The sequence below is a fragment of the Patella vulgata genome, chromosome 9, assembly GCF_932274485.2.
Source record: "Patella vulgata chromosome 9, xgPatVulg1.2, whole genome shotgun sequence".
NCBI classification, from domain to species: Eukaryota; Metazoa; Mollusca; class Gastropoda; family Patellidae; genus Patella; species Patella vulgata.
The window spans coordinates 38565296-38587880 of record NC_065887.2 but is presented as its reverse complement, the minus strand read 5'-3'; the positions used below and the strand labels follow the sequence as shown (position 1 = coordinate 38587880).

Here is a 22585-nt window from a genome sequence, read left to right as displayed (position 1 = left end):
TAAACCAAGCCCGTTGCTACAAGAGAAATATTGCCTGGACAATGGTACCTTGGTCTTCTGTTACTTTGTAAGGGGATCTTTAATACGTTACCAAGGGTATATAGGAGACCTCGGTTTTCTGCCCCATTTGTAGAACTAGATGCTTTCCTTGTCAGGTTCCCAGCCGTCTTAACAGTATTATGATGGAAAATGAGGATCATACCCAAGACTTCCTACTTAGCGAGCAAGTGCCTTATAAACCCTGATCATGGCCTAAAGGAAAAGATGTGTGCAATGATTGGAATTGAACTGGTGACTGCCTGGTTAGTGTACCTGCGTTATACTCACTGACTCACAGAGACTCCCAAAATTGATGTGTATCATGTAAAATGAAGGAGTATGTAATAAAGTCCAGTCAGCTAGAAATGTTTTACCAAAAGATCATTTTTCTATGCATTATTAAAGTATTTGTGGTCTAATATTTTTAGCTTACCTAAAGATGGTGTATCTCTTTCACGACCTATTGGTTTTTGAAGGCACATATCTGTATTCACATGTTTTAATACAAATGTCTGAAAGACAGAATTTCAAAATACATCTCATTTCAGGGATAACATATTTATTGCTCAGATTTTTAAAAAAAAAATACACATAAATTTTGTTCAGCTGGGTAATTTTTGATGTCAAGGCAATAGGATGGGGGGGGGGGGGATGTCATGTTTCATCAACACAGTACTTCCGTCATTTTAGGAGAAATATTAGGTAATTTCTATTTCTATGGTTAGATGTGCAATGCAGACTTCTCTTCTACAATTTTTAGCTGTCAAGAGATCTTTCACGAACACAGCACATGCAGATGTTTCGGACCTCTTGTTTTTCATCCCTTCTGAATGAGTAGGCATAACTTTCATGTCGCTCCCAGAGCAGCCATTCCTGCCAACCATGGCAAATCACAATGGTTCTTTTGGGCTTGTGTCGGGAATTGTCTCCCTGACTGCTCATTACAATGACCCCCAATTTTAATGTCATAATTGATGTTGATAATAATTGTAGCCAGCACGAACAGAAAACACACCTCGATTATATAAAACTGCTTTAGGAAATGGAGGAAAGAGGGGGATGATTAGGAGTAGTGATTATTGGAAAGGTTACTCCCAATACTTAAAATGAAATAAAAAGATTGCCCACCTATATAAAAATTAAAAATATATATTAAATTCATGCAGTGTTGTTAAATAATCTGATAGATAACAGGTGTTATCATATACATCACGTAACTTAAACCTCTTGACACCTTCCCCCCCACGCAAAAATCAATCACATCAAATTTTCTATCACGATCCCAGATAACTTTTAACGTCAGTATTATCTTGATCACAGATAACTCCCAACGTCAACTCCCAATGTCAGCATTATCACAATCTCAGATAACTCCCAACATAAGTATTATCGTGATCACATAAATCCCAACCAAAATCACATAGTGTACATAAATAAAACCATACAAGCAAAACAAACACAAGCTACCACCAGTTACATGCACTTTTAACCATAAATATTAACACATGCAAAGCATTTAATAATAATTCAAAAATACATGATGCAAATTTGGATGAATATTTCTGTGTGGGTTTTTTCTAAGACCTGGGCTGTCTTTAAAGCGAATCAGGCTTACTTACATAAAGATAGGTTGCCAGGCAATGAAACATACGCCCACAGCAGCTAAATCGTCTGGGCAGTCAACCAGAGTTGTCGCATATTTTTACTTTTTTCGGTAATGAAACATTTATAATACACTAAAAACTGATTAAGGGTAACAACTCATGAAGTAATTATCAGAAAATCATTAGAATTTGTTTGGTTTTTATAAAGTTCTGCCCCATACTATAAAGTTTAGTATACGAAACATTTAATATCATCGATTTAGCTGTTCAAGTTATCAAAATTAATTGAAAATCAAAAAACTTGTTCGTCTCAAGACCTTAAACTCTGTGTATCAATCAGAAGTCAATCGGATGATAACTTTAGCCCCTAGAGCATCCACAAGATATTTTGCAGTGATCAAGGGCCATAACTCTGGCAGTAATTATCAGAAATTGCTGAAAATCAATAGGCTTCTTTGTCTCATGACCTTAAACACTGTGTATAAATTTAAAGTCAATCGGATATCAACTTTAGCCTCAAGAGTGTCCACAAGATTTTTTGAAGTCATCAAGGGACATAACTCTGGCAGTAATTATCGGAAATCGCTGAAAATTAATAGGCTTCTTCGTCTCATGACCTTAAACACTGTGTATAAATTTAAAGTCAATTGGATATTAACTTTAGCCTCTAGAGCGTCCACAGATGGACGGACGGGGGCGATGACAATATAATTTTTTTGTCTAGTGACAAGTAAACTAACCGCCCGTCAAGAGTTGTTGTGGTCAGAAATTAGATGGCAACAATGGTCTAAATAGGTCTAAAAAAACACCTTGGTCATGTATATTCATCCAAATAAAAGCCCTGGTCTATGTATATTCATCCCCCCCACCCTTCCAAAAAAAAAAAAAAGCCCCAAGATTTTAAGACAAGACATGAATTCAACGATCTCTAGGGATACCAACTTGAGTTAAAAGTAAGCCAATCACCTTGGTTACAAGTGAAACTTAAAATAAATGAAAGCACCAATGATTAAACAGCAGGTTTACTAAAAGTAGGACCTACATTTATGTTAGGGATGTCGCTGCTTCGATCGGAACACATTAAGACAAGGGTGGATACTACAACCCTACCCAGTCATATTGGACATGTTTGATTGATTCAAGATCCTGGACCTCAAACATCATCTCTGGTAGCCTCTCCTAGCATTGAGATATCAGGCTGGGTATCAGAAATAGTGTGGAGGAGTCATTTTTTTGTTGTTTTTTTTTTACTAGAAATTAAATCTCTGATAATCGATTGAAACTTTTAAATCAGTAAATATTTAAAAACATTGATCATCATTTGTGTGATTTTTAATATCTACCAAATTATAATGTTCTCAAAGTTCTATCTTTAAAAGGAATATAAATCAATTTCGTTCAGTATTTACGAAGATATGATACATTGAAAATTTCGCCACATTTGGCATCCACAACATACGAAGCAATCATAAACTATGTTCGGGTCTTTTTATACTTGGAATGAATTCAAGCCGGAATATTATCCATCAATCACTCATAGTTTGGTTTGGTTTTTTAAATCAAATATTTGAGTACATTTTGGTGTGGATTAAGCAGTGAAAATTAGATTTTGTTTGAAAAATGCAAATGATAATCAGTGATTTTAATGAATAAAAGAATCGATTAGAATCAATTTCAAGAGATTTTATTTCTTTGTTAAACAGACCTTGGAATCATGATGAATCAAACAAACCCTTAGATGTCAATCAGATTAAAACACAGATCCTATTTCGTTTTGTTTTTTATAGTTCAAAATTTAGGTTACTTGTCTTTACTAAACTAGGATCTGGAAGAGTTGTTATATGGCCCCCGTTCTGGATGATGTGACGGATTAGCCAATGAAACGGTCTGTTACGGTGAGTTTATGGCGTGAGATGCACAGAACTGTGGGTAATCCACTAGAAACATCAACGCTGATTGGTTAATCAAATATTTGACGTGACCTCCCACTACAAAAGGTCAGATCTTCATGTAGTGTAGGCCATTGAAAGCATAAAAAACAAAACAAAAAATAGATCTGTATTTTAATCAGATTGTTTAGATGTACATAGGAAGAAGCCATATTTCTTCAATCAATTAATTAATAAATGATAATTTGGAATTGTGCTATGTAACAGAGAGATAGAGATAGGGTTTGATGTCCATTCAACAAAAACTAGGTCATATTGGGATACAAGTAAATAATTATATTTCAATATTTTGTTTGGGGGGGGGGGGGGGTCATGGAGGAAGTGAAGAAAACCAACATGGTTAGGCGAGCAACCATACTCCTTTTAACATACAAGCCTAGGATTGTATCCATGGCACTAGCATTGATGACAAACCTTACGGTCTAAAGTGCATGTGAAAGACAAGAAAGACAATTCAGTCATCCTAGCTACACAAAAGATTACATGTATAACAACACATTTAGTACAAACATAAATACAAAGTGTTGTAATAATGTGTGCATATAAAAATATCAATTCAAATTATGGAACTTTAGTTGCGAAAGTATATACTGGATGCAAGAAACAGAGTCATGATATAATTATTTCTCTTGGAAGGAGGTGGGGGGGGGGGGGGTCAGGGGAGGAAATAACAATCCATATTTTTGATCTTTGGATAGCATAAAGTTATTAAAGATTAGTTAAGAAATGGCCATAACCTCTATACATCCATAAAATGAACCCCATTCTCACTATCAAATCTATCTTACTTCCATCTCAGCTGAATACAATACAAAATTAACTCTCAATTTTTTAGGCAGTTTCACTCCCAAAGGTAAAATCAAAATATGAAATATCTAACATTGGAAAACTTAAACCGATAAAAAAATAATTTCTAAAGATGACGTTAAGACAATTTGATAGTGGCATAAAAAAATTTCATTTTGCTTAAATAAGTTCCACAATCATTTCAGATGAATTATTACAGCATTTAAATGCTGCATTGTGAAATAGTGAAGTCATTTAAGCATTATTCAATCTCCCTATCAACCAATGACCATGCAAGTTTGTGTGATCCAATCGAAGCTGCGTTTAAGCCCCTACCTTTTGATCGTATTTCCACTCTGTGTTGTCTCCGCCGCAATTGCCTAGCATAACTTTTTTGTTGTGACTCGTGACGATACATGTATTGTCATCCGTCATGAGCTTTTGTTTCTTCGTGAGCGAGAAAACCTGAACGTCACATGCAGAAAAAGAACAAACAATTTCATCAACGTTTTGGACTAAATAATTCTAAATAAACACTGCGAACGTAAGCTGCCATGCGATCTACTTTCAACTCAGCAAAAACAAATACCCTGAAATATGAAACATGGGCAGAAATTTAACAAAATCTTGTAGCTTGAGTGTCGAACAGAATTACAAAACGAGTAATCGTCCAAATTAATCATCTTCAATCTAGCAATCAACAGATTGTATTGGTTGCATTTTTTGGTAAAATCAAATTTCTGTGATGGTTGAAATTTTGGTGGTACGAAAGTGTTTGATGATTCACTAGTCTTTTTTGGAAACATAACAAACAAGCTGTGTAAGAATTTGTCAAACTTCAGGGGCATATAACTGCGAGATGGTGGTTGATTGTAGAGTTGTTTCCCTTTACCTCTTCATCATACTCCCATTTCTGATTTCCCGCTAAACCGTGACATTGAAACAATTTGACAGGCCCGTTCATTGTGGACACATCTAAACATATATCATCGCTCTGTATAGCCTGCTTTTTAGTATATGAAAAAACCTGAAAAGGGAGCTCATTAGGGTATCATGTTAATCATAGACATACAATATATAATCAAATATCTGCTTTAAGATTATAGAAATAAAATAGGGTTTAACATCCCACACTTCTGCACAACATACTAATCAAGTGTGCTATGAAGGAAATTTTGTCTATGCGTGTTCTTTATCGAATTCCAAACATCAAGGCTTCTCTTATGTGCATGTCAACATGAAAGTGGGACGTTGGTTTTTCGTTTCAGAAGCTGTTCCTAGCCCGATCCTCCTATCTACATTACTGATTAGAGTAAACCATGCAGAAAATCCAGATAAACTTTCTAGACCAACACAACCCTGGCTAGTGGGGCCAACGGGACTCCTTAAAGATTAAAGAGAAATTCCCTCCAGCATAATTATAAACTTATTGTTAACTGAAAGTATGATAATCAAATTGACTGATATCCACAATAAATTTAATAAGTTTATAATTAGTGTTGGGTGCCGTGTCTGATATTGCTATCTTAATGCAAGTATTAAACACAAGTTAACAGTCGAGGGCTATGTATTTAGGATTACAACTGTCAAACTATATCTTAAAATTATAAATAGACATGGCAGTAACATTTCTTTAAATATTAATTTAGGTCATGATCTTGTAACTTTTGTCCGATAAAATACATTTTGATATATAATTAGAAGAAACTGTGATAATCAACAGCTTGAGTCACAGCTTCAGTTACAGTACTATTGGCCAGCCAGTCAATTTATTTGCCATAAAAATTAGAATTACAAAGACTTTAAAATAAAGGCACAATAAATACTGCAAAATGTCTAGTTTTCAGTATAATGCTTAAAAATTACCATATTATTAGAAAAACTATCTTGCTGATCTGAGCTACACAAAATACAACAGACTGGCAGATTGGCCAAACTTTAAAGTGCAAGCCCTGGTTTGAACACTGTTTTTTTTTAAAATGAAACAAAGAATAGACATACCTGATTTCCTCCCATACCATGACAAGCCACCATACCAACTTTCTCTCCACTCTTTCTACCCATTGTATCAATACACATACCAGTCTCTTTATTACGAACCTAAATACATTAAATCAAAATTACAAGATAAGATGCTCTCGTGCTGGGAAATGACCCTGTGACCTCTTGTATAGAATCCAGATGCTTAAGCCAAAGGGAATTACCCATGATCAAGTCAGCAGGAAGTATATTTAATCATCGTGGGACACCACAACAGAACAGAACAAATTAGGGCTACCGGGAACACCCTATATTTGCATCCCTGCCACAAAAGGGGCTGAGACATGTTGCCCGAATAGGCTGTGGATTATAACACCTGTTAACTAAATGTTTGCAAGTCGTGTTTCTTCCAGATGAGATGGAGAAGGGTCTTTCAATGCCTAATTACTATTAATTTTCTGGTCTTGGATGTTGAGAGCTCCGTGGTCGACAAGTCTGATACGACCACACCCACAAATCATTTTGGGATGGGAAATGAAATGAAACTGGGTTTAACATCTTTTCTGCACCAAACGTGCTAATGTGGACAGTATATGCCATGCAGTGTGCTATGATGGAAATTTTGCCTGGACAGCAACATTTCCGGCTATTGTTCATGGAAATTCCAACTGTCAAGGGTTTTTTAACATGCACGCCAATACGTATATACCCAACCTCGGGTCTTCATCATATCCGCAGTTTCCTGTCTGCATAGGACGTCTGCACATTTTATTATCTCTGAGATGTAAATTGTGCTGAAGGGTGTGGTTACCATTTCTAGAACACCAGATACCACTATCTGGGAATTACAAATGGGTCACTATGGTATATCTTACCTCTCCCAGTGAATAAAAGTCAAGAGGCATCTGTGATTCAGGATAAACATTTTCTAAATACCAACGGAAACTTTTACACTGTAATTTTTTACGTAATTCTTTTCTAGCTGTGACATCACCGTAAGCCGTATTTCTAACTCCTGAAGATAAAAGGTTTTACACATTGTAACAATAAATCTTATTGCAGAGAGATAAACATATGCTTTATTAGTCCTGAAATAACCTAGCTTGTACTGTAACAATAAATCTTATTTGAGAGAGATAAACTTATGATAATCGAAATATAACCTAGTCTGTGCAGAGTGGATCTTAAGGAGCTAAATTTCTTTGACTTAGGTCAAAATAAAGTGCTGAATTGGGTTGAACTGATGTGCTACATGTATTAGTGATGTGATGGGACAGACTGATTCAAGTTTTGTTTCCAAATGTTACATGAAAGTCTGTTTGATTACTAATTTTATTTTTCAGCTGAAACTTTCATGTGTGGGACAGCAATTCAGTAACAATGAATGTACTGTGAGTTCTGTATATTTCTATTCATACGTATGGATCTTTAGCAGCGGGAGGAAACTGGAGAAAATATACAATTTTTGGCAGGCCACCATACATACTCATTGTCAGGTACAAACTTGTGATCTAGTCCGTAACACATGCAACAATGGCAGACCTTCTGGTCTAACCGGTTCACCATGCAGAGAAGCTAATTATTGACATAAAAATACCATGTTAGTCCCCAAATGACCTAGTTAGCATTTAATGTATGTCATACATCTCATTACCCAGTCTCTAAATTAGAATCCTGTGACAAAACACCCCAAAAGTCTTCTCTGAAATTCAATGTTACAAACAAGCAAATGTACCTGGATTTATTTTATAAAAGAAATCTTTATATTCATCCATCCATACTTCTACAATTCGCTGTGTATTATGGTTTATAATTCGGGCTACACCACCTGGCCAGGAGTACGGTGATGTTTTACGGAACACATGACCTACTCGAGAACAGGTCACAATAAATATTTGACCCCCACACATCCATACCTAAAATAAAAAGAAATAACGTAAATAAAATTCTATAATATTTTCACAAATTTAAAACTATAATTACAATTTTTACTTTGAATGGTAATTGTTATCTGTACTTTAGAATATTAATTATTATCTGTACTTTAGAATAGTAATTGGTATCTATACTTTAGAATAGTAATTGTACTTTAGAATAGTAATTGTTATCCATACTTTTGAATAGTAATTATTATCTGTACTTTAGAATAGTAATTGTACTTTAGACTAGTAATTGTTATCTGTACTTTAGACTAGTAATTGTACTATGGAATAATAGTTGCAATCTTTACTGTGGAACAACACATGTAACTGTGATTTTTAGAATAGTACTAGTCAATTCTTATAACACACAATAATTCTTATTCTCAATCAACGATTTAATAATCAAGGAACTTACCCTGTATGACATTTCTAGGTTTTCACCACCCCATATATCCATACCCTCATCATATGATCCGATCTCATAGAAATAATCTCTCTGTATAGCAAATAAACCACCAGCCATTGTTGGTGTTCTGTAAAATAAAACATAAAATTAGAAATGAGGTTTAAGGTCCACTCGGCACAAACTACATCAAGTTGGGACTAACACATGGTTCAATTTCATTTTAATAATTTACTGGTATGTATGGGTCTGGAGGACCCAGAGAAAACCCATTAGTACAGACAAGCGTCCCTGTGCTCATCGTGTTGGTTTGAAATCATGCTTCTTGACTCAATGACAGATATTATGATCTGAAGCACATATGTTAAACCATTCAGCCACCCAACTCCATTTTCTCTTCAAAGATTTCATTTTCAACTGATAAATATACAAGTTTACAATTTAAATCACATTTAGTAATTGAACACATTGCAATAAACAACAGTTCTATGGAAAACAATTACTGTGTTATAATCGTAGCTACGGCCTATTCTTATATTAAATTCCAACTGTCAAGGGATCTTTTACATGCACTCCAATGTGTATAAGGGACCTTGATTTTTCGTGCCATCCGAATGACTAGACGGCTGTCCTTGTCAGACCCTCAGTCCTGCATCACTAACAAGGGGGAACCACATCTGGATGAACTTTCTCGGCCAATGCAGGAATCGAATGAAAAGAGATGATATGGGGTTTAACGTCCTACTGTTCTGCTCCGACTGGGCTAATGAAGATGGCATAATATCAGTGACAACTACAATTATTACTGCCAGGTCTGCTGAACCATTTTTTATTCTTACTTACTTTGTTGGTAGACTTCTGTCTCCTCCTCGTCTCTCTAGTTCTCTCTGTGGTACAGGATACCAGCGGAAATTCAACTTCCAGTTAAATCCTCCCCAGGTCATATCACTACCTGTTATGTACTCAAATGTATCATCACTTATTACATCTATAATAGGACATACAACCGATGTTCTGAAATACAAGAGTATATATATATGATTATAGATACAGTAGAATCTGTATGAGCAGCCACTCCTATTCAGCGACATCTCCTTGTAAGCGGTCATGATAAATTCCCCCCGTAGAAATTCTGTTGTTTCATCTCTTTATTCAACGGTCACTCCTCTATCGGCCAGCGGTCACTATTTTACTAATAAATTCAACAAAACATCGCCCATTCAACGGCCATTGTTGAATGATACCATCTTGTCGTTCTTTGTAACACCCCCGCTAATCCCGTGAGTAGTAGTTAATTAACTGGACCCCCACTGATCAGGTAAAAAGAAATGTAAAAATAACAATCAACCCGGGATTATCTGTTAATTAATCTTTTGTTTTATTACACGACTAACCTGATCATTGTTTTCACGCGTAACGACACATTATTTGATCCTGACTGAATAAAATAAAAGTACCGAGTTTTGTCACGATCATCTAGTATCTCTCTTAGCGCCTCCTATAATATTACATACAGAGTTACACCCCCTGTAAATAGGTGATAAAATTAGCGATGTTTTTTTGTTCATGTGCTTTTTTGATAAAATAAAATTAATTCATCGATTTTCTTCACAAAAATGGATAAATATTATCAAATGCATCACAATGGTAGACAGTAGTATCGAAGGTTGGTACAAAATGACAAGTTTACAGAAGTTATGTCCGAGATTTGAGTAAAGAATTTTCGTTCGATGCAAAATTCAGCGACGGTCAAATTTACCGCTTTCAATGCATTCAAGCGTAATATTTAATTTGTCAGCACAATTTTCGTTCGCCGCAAGATTCAGCGACGGCCAATTTTACCGCTTCCAATGCATCCAAGCGTAATATTTAATTTATGTCAGCACAAAAAGCAACGAGATTTTATTAAGAGGCCACTCCCGTTAAGCGGTCAGTTGTGAAAATTCCCTTGGGTGGCTGCTTAATGCAGATTCTACTGTATATTGTGTTGAAACCAGACACTGTAGTGTATATATGCTTCAAGCTGTACTACAACTAATATTTAATCATATATTCTGAAAGCTTATTATTAGTGCTAAAAAGAAGAGAGAGAAAGAGAGAGAGAAATGGGGTTTAACTCCACTCAACACAAACTAGGTCATTTTGGGACTAACATATGGTTCAATTTTATTTCAATAATTTGCTTGCGCGTTGGGGTCTTTAGCCGTGGGAGGAAACGGGAGGATCCGGAAAAAACCCATGAGGTTGGACAGGCGCCCCTACTCCTTGTCATGTACAACCGGAGATTCGAAACCACGCCAGTTGACTCAATGACAGGCCGTATAATACAGCATGCACGTGCTAACTATTCGGCCATCTAACCCCCCGTGAGAGAAAGAATTGGGGTTTAACATCCACTTGACAGAAACTATGCCATTTTGGGACAAACATCTGGTTCAATTTTTTTTCAATAATTATCTTGGGCATATGGGTCTTCTAAGAGAGAGAGAGAGAGAGAGAGAGAGGGAGAGAGGAAGAGATGGGGTTTAACGTCAGCTCAACACACACTAGGTCATATCGGGACTAACACATGGTTCAATTTTATTTCAATAATTCGCTTGTGCATTGGGGTCTTTAGCAGTGGGATGAAACTGGAGGACCCGGAGAAAACCCACGACCCTACTCCTTGTCACATACAACCAAGGAATCAAAACCATGCAAGTTGACTCAATTTCGGCCATGAAACCCCACCATGGGTCTTTAGAAGTGGGAGGAAACCGGAGGATCCAGAGAAAACCCACAAGGTTGACCAGGTGGCACTACTTCTTGTCATGTACAAGCTGGGAATCAAAACCACTGCACTTGACTCAATGACAGTCCGTATAATGTAACGTGTTTGTGTTAAACCATTCGCCCACCACTATCACCACACTAAACAAAAGAAATACACAAAGAAGACATAGTTTAGCACCAACACGAATCCTATAGTTTCAGGTGTGTTTTATTCTTGTTTCTGTTTTTAAGTGATAAGTAAATAGAAAGAGATTATCTCACCTGTCTTTATATATTTCGTTTAATAACGGTTCTAACCAGCCTTCTGTACATTCACAATGTGCATCTAAAAACGTCAATACTTCACCTTTACTTGCCGCAGCTCCTGAAAATACATAAACAAATATTCATCTGACTGTTAAATTACATGTAAAGGACTCAGCTTCTCACAAAATGGAAGGAAAATTATATTATATGGAGACACAGAGAGAGAGAGAGAGAGAGAGAGAGAGAGAGAGGGTGTAACATGTACTTGACACAAACTAGGTATTTCGGGACTAACATATGGTTCAATTTTATTTCAACAATTTGTTTGCACGCAGGGGTCTTTAGCAGTGGGAGAAAACCTGAGGACCTGGAGAAAAACCACAAGGTTGGACAGGTGACCCTACTCCTTGTCACCTACAACCGGGGAATCAAAACCATGCCAGTTGACTCAATGACAGACCTTATGATACAATGCACATGCTAACCATTAAGCCATCCACCCCCCAACCTACAGAAGAGAATAGGAATGTGCCAATGGCGTATAATATGTCCCGACAGTTATACTATGGCCTACTCATATATCGATTTTCAGCTGCCAGGGGTGCTTTAATGTGCTGATAATGGTAGAAAGTGAAACTTTCTTGATCAACACTTAGATCAAACCCAGAACATCCTGGTTAGTAATACAGCATTAATTCCTGCTAATGTTACACCTACCTTTTAATCTAGCTCTAATTAAACCAGTTCTTTCTTCTGAACGTAAAACTTTGACAGGTACAGGTAATTTCTTTACATAATTATCTAACTGTCTTCCTAAATGATCTGTTAGAAAAAAAATAAAACAAATTAATACACAGAATCTCCTCCTATTAATTAGTATTGTTATATATGACTTCATTATAACTTTGTACATTCAAACAAAAGGCTTGATCTGAAAAAGGTTTGCACATTTTCCCGCTGTAATAATATTAAAGTCACTGATTGTCATTTGAGTGGTTTTGAAATAAGAGAGAGAGAAAAATGGGGTTTAATGTCCACTAGACACAAACTAGGTCATTTCAGGACTAAATGTGGTTAAATTTTATTTCAATAATTCGCTAGCACATAGTAGTCTTCAGCAGTGGGAGGAAATCGAGGACCCGGAGAAAACCAATGAGGCTGGACAGGTGAGCCTAATACTCCTTGTCATGTACAGGCGCGGAATCGAAACCATGCCACTTGACTCAATGTCAGACCTTATGATCAAACGCCCATGCACTAAGCATTTGCCCCCCCCCCCCCCCCAGGGTTTTCAAATACTTGAAAACTAACAGATTGTGATGAAAGTTGATTCTATAAAAGGAATATCAATCAGTATTTACAACATTTGTCAGCATTCGAGATCCCCTGAAGGTGATATAATGAAGCCAGCATCACCAATATGTGTTAGGTAAGTTTTTTTTTGATGAGTCTCCTTTAATCTGATTAAATTCAAGCTGGCAGAATATCTACCGGTGATAATTTAGTTTTGTTTTTATAACTAAATGTTAAATAACTAATATGGGTACATTAAACATTGATTAAACCCTAAAAGTTATATAATGTCTGGATTAGTTACTTTAAGAGAAAAACGTCTCGTCAACACAATATTTAAGTTATTTGAGACAACTACATATTATTTTTTTAATGGTTAATGTGGACAGTTAAAATGTCTATTGTCTCCACTGTTCGTTTTTTTCTCTATTAAATCTGATCTTCAATGTGTAGTTAAAAATTGTGTGACCTACCTTTATCACTAGCGTCATCTACAAGTATAATCTCTTTTAATAACGCTCTAGGTGACCGATTGATGATACTGTGAACTAAACGTAGTAACGTACTCCACGCCTCGTTGTGAAATACGATAATAATACTAGTAGTCGGAAACTTGGACACTTGATATTCTTTCTTCTTACATCTAAATATACATAAAATATTTAATTCGATCATTTCACAGCAAGGTTATCAAAGTTAGGTTGCCAGGCAACAAAACATACACCCACAGCAGCTAAGTCGCCCAAGCAGTTCACAGATACATACAAAATTTACTTTGATCATTTCACAGCAAGGTTATCAAAGCTATCCAATATCATGTGTATCTCTTGGTTGATAAATACTGACTGACAGCCAGTCATGACTTGTAAACATGACTGAAACGATAGCCCTGGTATCAAGTGTCATGAACTTTTATTTATGAACCAGTAAAATAAAAATATCAAAAAAGCAAATTCTGCATGATTTCATATTTAAACTTTATATTTACAATTCAAGCAATAAAACCAACACATACATGTACAATCATATTGAGACGGCAACATGCTTTTCATGACACACTGCCTATCGTTTTTATAGTTTTAATGACAGTGATAGCAAGAATTAATAGTGACATGTCGCATTAAAGTGTATGTGTAAGTCATGATTAAAACATTAAACGACATTTCACACCCTTGGGCATGTTTTATAAGATACAGAAATACGACAATATCTGTGTTATTGGTACAAGTCAATAATTTTATCAGCGCAAATCAGGCCTTTGTTTTATACTCTTGGGGCTAGTTGTTATTTTAACAATTCATTAAACTTTAACGGACCGTTATCTTGCTAAAATGTCTTGTTATAACTGTCTGTTATATTTTTGTTGCTGGAAAGTCAATTGCATTATCGGTTAGATAACTGACTGATTACAGTTAATCGAAGAGAAGACTGGTCATTGGCTGAATTTTTAAATTTTATAAATTCAATGTACATGTATAAAAACCTCATAGAAGTTAGTATTAACCAGAATTTGAAGAAAGTGAGACTGCTATGCAGTCTTTTGACAAAACTTGATTGAAGACAAAATGGTAACTGTTGAATTTCCTACAGAAAACACTGATTTTAATTAAAAAATATAAAGATGTTGTTGCCAATATCATAAGAAAACAAATAAATAAAATCTAATCATTTCTTGTATAAATCTGAAGTTTCCTACAAATTTCATAATTGTTGAATTTCCTACAGAAAACACTGATTTTAATTAAAAAATATAAAGATGTTGTTGCCAATATCATAAGAAAACAAATAAATAAAATCTAATCATTTCTTGTATAAATCTGAAGTTTCCTACAAATTTCATAAAATACCGTAAGTAAGATAGGCTGCCAGGCAACGACACATATGCCTGCAGAAGTTAAGTAATCCGAGCAGTCAACAAAGATTGTTGCATAGTAGGAATAATTAAAAGACACTAAAAATTGATCAAAAGTTACAACCCATGAATTTTTCCGGTGTATAAATTTCAAATCAGCTGGATGATAACTTTAACTTCTAGAACGTCCACAAGACTTTTTAACTGATCAAAGGCCATACCTTCAACTGATTTTAGGAAATCATTGAAAATGAATAGGATTCTTCATGTCATGAACATAAATAATGTGTATAAATAAATCAAAGATAGGTTGCCAGGCAACGAAACATACGCCCACAGCAGCTAAATCGTCCGGGCAGTCAACAAGAGTTGTCGCATATTCTTACTTTTTTCGGTAATGAAACATTTATAATACACTAAAATCTGATTAAGAGCAACAACTCATGAAGTAATTATCAGAAAACCATTAGAATTTGTTTGGTTTTTATAAAGTTCTGCCCCATGCTAACGTTTTGTATACAAAACTTTTAATATCATGGATTTGTTCAAGTCATAAAAATTCATTGAAAATCAATATACTTGTTCGTCTCAAGATCTTAAACTTTGTGTATCAATCTGAAGTCAATCGGATGATAACTTTAGCCTTTAGAGCGGAAATCGCTGAAAACCAATAGGCTTCTTCGTCTTATGACCTTAAACACTGTGTATAAATTTAAAGTCAATCGAATATTAACTTTGGCCTCTAGAACGTCCACAAGATTTTTTGAAGTGATCAAGGGCCATAACTCTGGCAGTAATTATCAGAAATCGCTGAAAATCAATAGGCTTCCTCGTCTCATGACCTTAAACACTGTGTATAAATTTAAAGTCAATCGGATATTAACTTTGGCCTCTAGAGCGTCCACAAGCAATTGTGGATGCTGGACCGACGGACCGACGGGGGCGCGACAATATACGACCACATTTCAAAGTGGGCGTATAAAAAGGTAAGATAAATGTATGTAAATCAAAAGCCAAAATGTGAAGAAATGTTTTATTTACCTTGTCTTAAAAGCTTTAAAACAAAATATTGGGGCCATTTAGAAATGAGTAACAATGGCTCATTGTTTCAAGTAAGAAGTGGCCTGGTAATAGAGAGAGAGAAATGGGGTTTAACAAACGAAAGAAACTAGGTCATTTCAGGACTCACATATGGTTCAACATATGGAGAAAACAAGCAAGGTTGGACAGGTGACCCTACTCCTTGTCACGTACAACCGGGGAATCGAAACCACGCCAGTTGACTCAATGACAGACATCCAAGCCCCCCCCCCCCCAGTATTTAAGGCTTCTGGCCCATAGTACATAGTAGTGCAGTATAATAGAATATATCAACTATATAAAACATAATTATATTACAACAGATAACTAGTTCTTATGCTGTTAGCCTTAAATATATATTCTGCTACATTATTTACAATGTTTATATCTGACATAGCTTTTATATACAAATAAGTGTTATTACAATAGGATGAGTTGATCCATGGCATAAGTTGTGATCTAAGGTCTCTATACATTTGACAAGATACAATGAAATGATTTTCATCTTCGATAGTCGAGCAGCCTAGATTATCCAGACAATATTTACATGTTCTGTCAGATCTACATGTATCTATATTATACCATCTTCAGTTTCTAGTGCTAAGTTGTGGTTCCCACATCTAAATCTGGTTAATGCTATTTGATATTTATTATTATAAATCGCTGACAAATATTTCTCATTTTCGAGTATGGACTTAAAATAGCTATACTGTTCAAGTTTAGAATTGGAAGATACATTGGGTGACCACTGTTGTGAACAGCAATCTGTTAATCGTTGCTTGAAGCTTTGTAGAAACATCTGAACATTTCTAACGTATTGTAGATTTGTAGATTCAAGACGAATGGGTTTTAATGTCCTACTGTTCTGCTCTGACTGTGTTAATGAAGAAGGGCATACTCCATACAGAGTGCTATGAGGGACATTTTGGCTGAAAATGTAACTGATATATGTAACTGATATTTGGAGTTATTTAGTTTCATTTCTCTCTCTGTGTCTCTTGTGTTCAAAAACTAAGGGGTTAAAAGCATTAAATTTATCGTCATTGGGACCTACATGTATGTTAAAAAAACGAAGAATTTCAAATTAATTATGCGTTCCAGAGCAAAGTTTCAAACTTTATGTAACTAAGAACCATAACTCATTTTGTCATGAAGGGTTAACTCCCTTGAGAATGGCAGCCGGTCATTTTTTCAATATTTTAAAAGCACAAGCCCAGATGGTTATATCCTCAAAAATCAAACATGGCCAGACCTTTATTGTGATGAATGAAATTTTTATGGTAAGCCTTATCATATAATGTTAAAATAAACCCCAAATATTGTCTGTTGGGTGGATTTTCTGACCCTGAACCACTCTAACTGTGGCTCCCTTAGGAATTTTAAGACCAACAAGCACAATGAAATTGACAGATTGTATTTCTTCACAACAGTATCCACAGAGCTTCTGATATTTACACAAAAATGGGGGATTATAATAAATTCATTCACACAGAAATATCTAGTTTTATTCAGTAAAATATATCGGAGACTCATCCTGTCATTATATGTGGGGCCGAATGGCCAAAAGGTTAGCGCATGTGCATTGTATATGAAGGTCTGTCATTGAGTCAACTGGCGTGGTTTTGCTTCCCTGGTTGTATGTGACAAGGAGTAGGGTTGCTGTCCAACCTTGCGGGTTTACTCCTGGTCCTCCGGTTTCCTCCCACTGCTAAGACCCCTAAGCGCAAGCAAATTATTGAAATAAAATTGAACCATGTTAGTCCCGAAATGACCTAGTTTGTATTGAGTAGATGTTAAACCCCATTTGTCTCTCGCTTTCAGTAATTATACCACCTGTTTTTTCCAACATCATGTTTGTATTTTTTTTTACAAATCTTGTGTCTTTCTGTATTGCAAAATTTTACAACAAAAATGTTTGAAATCACAGCAATGGAATAACACACGAAAAGAAATTTTTCCGATCAGTCTCTAAAGTACATCTGAGTAAATCCATGATTTTAATCTCTAACAAACATGGCAGACGAGAGCAGACATCTAAACACCAGTAGCCACTAAAAACAAAAGCCACTCATGACCTTTTGACCTTGCTAACATTTTTTTTTATACCCTAATATTTCAAATGGTTAAATGGATGCTGTCAAATATTACAGCCCTGTTTTTAATACATGAAATTTGCTCTGTAGAGAAACACCAAGACTGTGAGATATCAATTCAACAATCATATTCCAGCGAAACATAGCATCCATGTTTTTCTTCCTTATTTCTATGGAAGACCATGGATTCAGCCAATTCTCAAAACTATTTTGTACATGTTAAAGATCTCCTGGTAGTTGGAAAATGAAATAAGACTACGCATTGGCATGGCTAGGGTTAGGGTCAATATGGTGTATGGATATTTTTATTAGCCCGATTGGTGAAGAATAGTACGACATTACAAGCCACTCAATATTACTGATTTTGGGGCAAGACCTGATGTAGTATTTAGTAAATTTACACGAAAGAATGATTATTATTTTCACTAAACTTATATATACCTGTAGTACTGGATGCCAACAGGTAAATATCTTATGGTCATCAAACCTGACAACGTCCCTTTAGAAAACCCCCAGCAAGTTGTATTTTTTGACAACATGTTATTTATTTTTTCCAATATTTATTGTTTTAAAGTAAAGTCAAGTAGAATATTGATGAAATAAACATTTATCTTAAGACTTGTTTAAAAAGTTGCATCGTGGTTAAATTCTGTTATTGCTTTTTTCTTTAAACTCTGACATACCTGTTTAGAGTTTAACCTTTGAAGAAAGATATTATACACCAACAACGACAGCATGTCTCAATAAACAAATTGTCTGTGTATACATGGACTACAGTTTTGTGACGATCCACATAATAGGCAATACTGTTTAGGTTGGGGCAACCTTTTTCAAGAGTAGTGGTCTCACTAAATGCTGATTTTACTATTCAAATATTTGAATGCTCTTTGATTCAATTCGAAAGTCAATTTCTGTATCATTTTCAAGTATTTTCAGACTTCTAGAAACTAACAATCTTTAAAATCAATATATTTTCTTTTTATCCGTTTATTTTTTAATATGGGTTGATTGCATAGATTTTTAATTGGTAAATACTTCACACAAGAGACAAAAACAGACCAAATTCTATTTGTTTTAATTGATATTGAATACTAAAGGAAAAAGTGTCCAGTAGTTTGGATAGGATCAAAAATTGACCTAGGCACATGTTAAAGACCCCTGGATAGTCAGGACAAATTTCCCTAATAGCAGGCTGCATGAGCCTGTCGTCATAAGCCTACTTGGTGCATGCTGCATGGAATATGCCTGTCTTCATTAGCCTATTTGGTGCAGAAAAATAAGATGTTAAACCTTCATTTCATTTTCAGTAAAATTTGCAATTCCGTAGCTCTAACTATGTGGTATTGTAGCTCTATGTGGTAAAGTAGCTATTGCAATGTGGTATTCGAGCTGTACTATGTGGTATTGTAGCTCTAACTATATGGTATGGTACATGTAGCTGTAACTATGTGGTATTGTAGCTATACCTATATTGTAGCTGTAACTATGTGGTATTGTAGCTATATCTATGTGGTAAAGTAGCTATTGCAATGTGGTATTCGAGCTGTACTATGTGGTAATGTAGCTCTATTGTGGTATTATTATAGCTTTTACAATGTGGTATTGTAATTCTAACTATGTGGTATTGTAGCTCTAACTACATGTATGTGGTATTGTGACCATAACAATGTGATATCATAGCTCTAACTATGTGGTATTGTAACCATAACAATGTGGTATTGTAACTTTAAAAATGTGGTATTGTAACTATAACAAGCCAACAGTGAGGCTGATGTCCCCCGCTGAAATCCCAAAATAAATCGATGAAACATATTCATTATTCGCACATTTATTTTTTTCAAAAGTATCAAGCAATCAAACAAATTATCACCTATACACTAACTTTCATCACTCTCTATCAGATAGAATCAAAGTTATCTTGTCCCAAAGCATCAACCAATCAGATTGCTTATCTCTGCTTACCGTAAGCAGACAATGTTATCATCGAACTCCATCAAGGAATTCACCTAATGAACGCCTACACCAAGTTTGAACATTCTAGCTCAATTAGAAGGAGAGTTTTAATGTGTTCCAAAGTCTCAGCCAATCAAAACTATACACCAAGTTTCACCACTCTCACTTCATTAGAACTCAAGTTATCGTGTCCCAAAGCATCAACCAATCAAATTGCTTATCTGCTCATCTTCGAACTTCATCAAGGCATTGATCTAATAAACACCTACACCAAGTTTGAACATTCTAGCTCAATTAGAAAAAGAGTTATTGTGTCCCAAAAAGTGTGATGGACAGACAGACGGACAGACAAAAATGTGGTATTGGTCAAAACAAAAATAACAGGACTTACGCATCCATTCTATAATCTGGTAGTGATCTGTTTAATGATACCAAATCACTGGCTATTAAATTAAACTGATTTATTTTAAACTTCTCCTTCGCCTCATCTTTCATAGAATCTGGTACAACCACAGCTCGTCCTTGTTCTCCGGGACCAGTAGGAACTCGCTTTGGCATTAATCCTGAAATGTTAAATAAACTGTTAAGGTATTCATAATCGACGGAATAAGCGTACACATAAAACGTCATTTGAAGAATGATGTTGGTAGTAAAATGGATCTTGAAACTGACCACTATATAATATTGGAAGTTACGATATAGAAAAGGCTGGAGGGAAAGAGAGAGAAAATTGGGGATTAACGTCCACTCGACACAAAGTAGGTCATTTCGGGACTAACATATGGTTCAATTTTATTTCAATAATACACTTGCGCATAGGAGTCTTTAGCAGTGGGAGGAAACTGGAGGACTTGGAGAAAATTCACGAGGTTGGACAGGCGACCCTACTGATTGCATGTTGTTATTTTTGTTGTTTTCTTTGTTTGAGGGGTGGAGAGGGAGAGGGTGGGGGTTGTCTGAATGATTTTGATGTTGTTCTTGGAGGAACTACACTGTACTCTACGGAAAAATCCTAAGGTTCAGTCAATTCAAGTACGACCGACATGAAACTTGGCAGGCTTGGTCCTTGGACAATTGGACTTCGATTTTCAATATGACATCTCATTTCCAAGATGATGGCGATGACATCATGCTTGGTTCTTAATTAGTTGAGAAGAGTTATTTATACTTTATTGTTATCAATATTTTTCAATGTTTACTGTTCGTATTTGTGTAAAAGGTTATTATACGTATTTTAATAAATTATACTTTAAAGGAGCTAAATCGCTAATATTTGGCACCTAGAAATTGACACAAATCGGTTGCAACGCATATAATAATGTAGTATGAATGTATATAAACTGATTTACATTCAATTGTTACCGTTTTTACTCTTAATTTCAAATCAGTTATATTCAGCGAAATACAACAGAAGTCTCAACCAAATGGCAGTCTCTAGCGTCTAGTTATTGCAGTCTACACCGATGATGTCACCGTTTGAAATGACTTGTAGAATATCTCTAGCCTCGTTCTTCGAGTCCCTTGTTACAAATGGCGCTGTAACGTATTATGGTACATGTACATGATTCGTGTACCAATGATAAACTGTTTATTTTGTCTTAAATATTGGATATCAGAAGCCCATCATTTCCCGGTAAGATCACAACATCAATGTTGATTTAAATTGACAAAAAATTCATGTTTTCAGTGTCAAAGATTTTGGATGATATTGAGTTAGAGACTTAGCTACTTTAAGTTTAAAATCATTCGTGTTTCATTTCATCACTTGAATCTAGTAGTTTCACTGACAACTCTCTGTTGAAAGATGGTATTTACGGAAAAGTGCAGCTTAATCTATTTTTTCAATACAAAATGAAATGAAATGGGGGTTTAACGTCCTACTTTTCTGCACCAACCGAGCTAATGAAGACAGGCATATGTTATGCAGTCTGTTACATGTATAGGGGAAATTTACCCAGATGGTGGCGCTATGGCCTATTCTTACTTTGCATTCCAAATGTCAAGGGTTCTTTTACGTTCACGCTAAAGTGTACTGAGTACACATGGCCTGAGTTTTTGACCCATATGAATGACTAGACACTGTCCTTGCCAAGCGCTGTGTTCTGCTCCACTGACAAGGGGAAACCACACTGGTAAATCGGGAGGTACTTATTCGACCAACACTGGGAGCGAACCCTGGACCTCACTGCCACACACTTTCAATACAAAAAGTTTTCTCAAATCATTGCAGTCTGCTCTGAATCATATTTCAGACATTTTCACATTAAGTAGTCAAAATTTAGAACACAAAAAAACAAAACCCAGCTTTCTTGAAGATTTAGTGAATTTAATGGCAATAATAATATATTCACTTTCTGGTTTGAAAGTTTTTTGATCAAACGTGACTCAATAGCTGACATTGTTGAAGTAATTATAGAGTTTATAACTCTAAAGTGACAAGTTAAGATACCACTAGTCTGTCAAGATGAACTCAAAGCTTGAAGTAGATTGCATGCTGGACTTTTTATTTAAACATACTGATTCAACTATTTACACCACTGTCCACTGATCAGCAAGAATGTTACACATATATTACAGCAAGTGCTTTAATGTAATGTTGGTTATCTAATTTTC

The 22585-nt window shown here is 35.4% G+C and overlaps 1 protein-coding gene across 3 annotated transcripts in view; it reads right to left on the bottom strand.

Annotated features, from left to right (window-relative positions):
- Positions 1–22585, bottom strand: part of LOC126807874 (polypeptide N-acetylgalactosaminyltransferase 13) — a 44445-nt gene that overhangs the window by 6414 nt on the left and 15446 nt on the right. For 2 of the 3 annotated variants that reach the window (XM_050532736.2, XM_050532737.2), the window contains exons 4-14: positions 20364–20535; positions 13468–13637; positions 12419–12523; positions 11717–11819; positions 9527–9697; positions 8696–8813; positions 8094–8274; positions 7234–7373; positions 6380–6478; positions 5271–5405; positions 473–551 (exon numbers count right to left, since the gene is read on the bottom strand). In XM_050532736.2, coding sequence (XP_050388693.1) covers positions 473–551; positions 5271–5405; positions 6380–6478; positions 7234–7373; positions 8094–8274; positions 8696–8813; positions 9527–9697; positions 11717–11819; positions 12419–12523; positions 13468–13637; positions 20364–20535 — 1473 coding nt within the window. Of the gene's footprint in view, positions 1–472; positions 552–4714; positions 4844–5270; positions 5406–6379; positions 6479–7233; positions 7374–8093; positions 8275–8695; positions 8814–9526; positions 9698–11716; positions 11820–12418; positions 12524–13467; positions 13638–20363; positions 20536–22585 lie in introns of all 3 variants that reach the window. The other variant, XM_050532738.2, reaches the window with a different exon arrangement.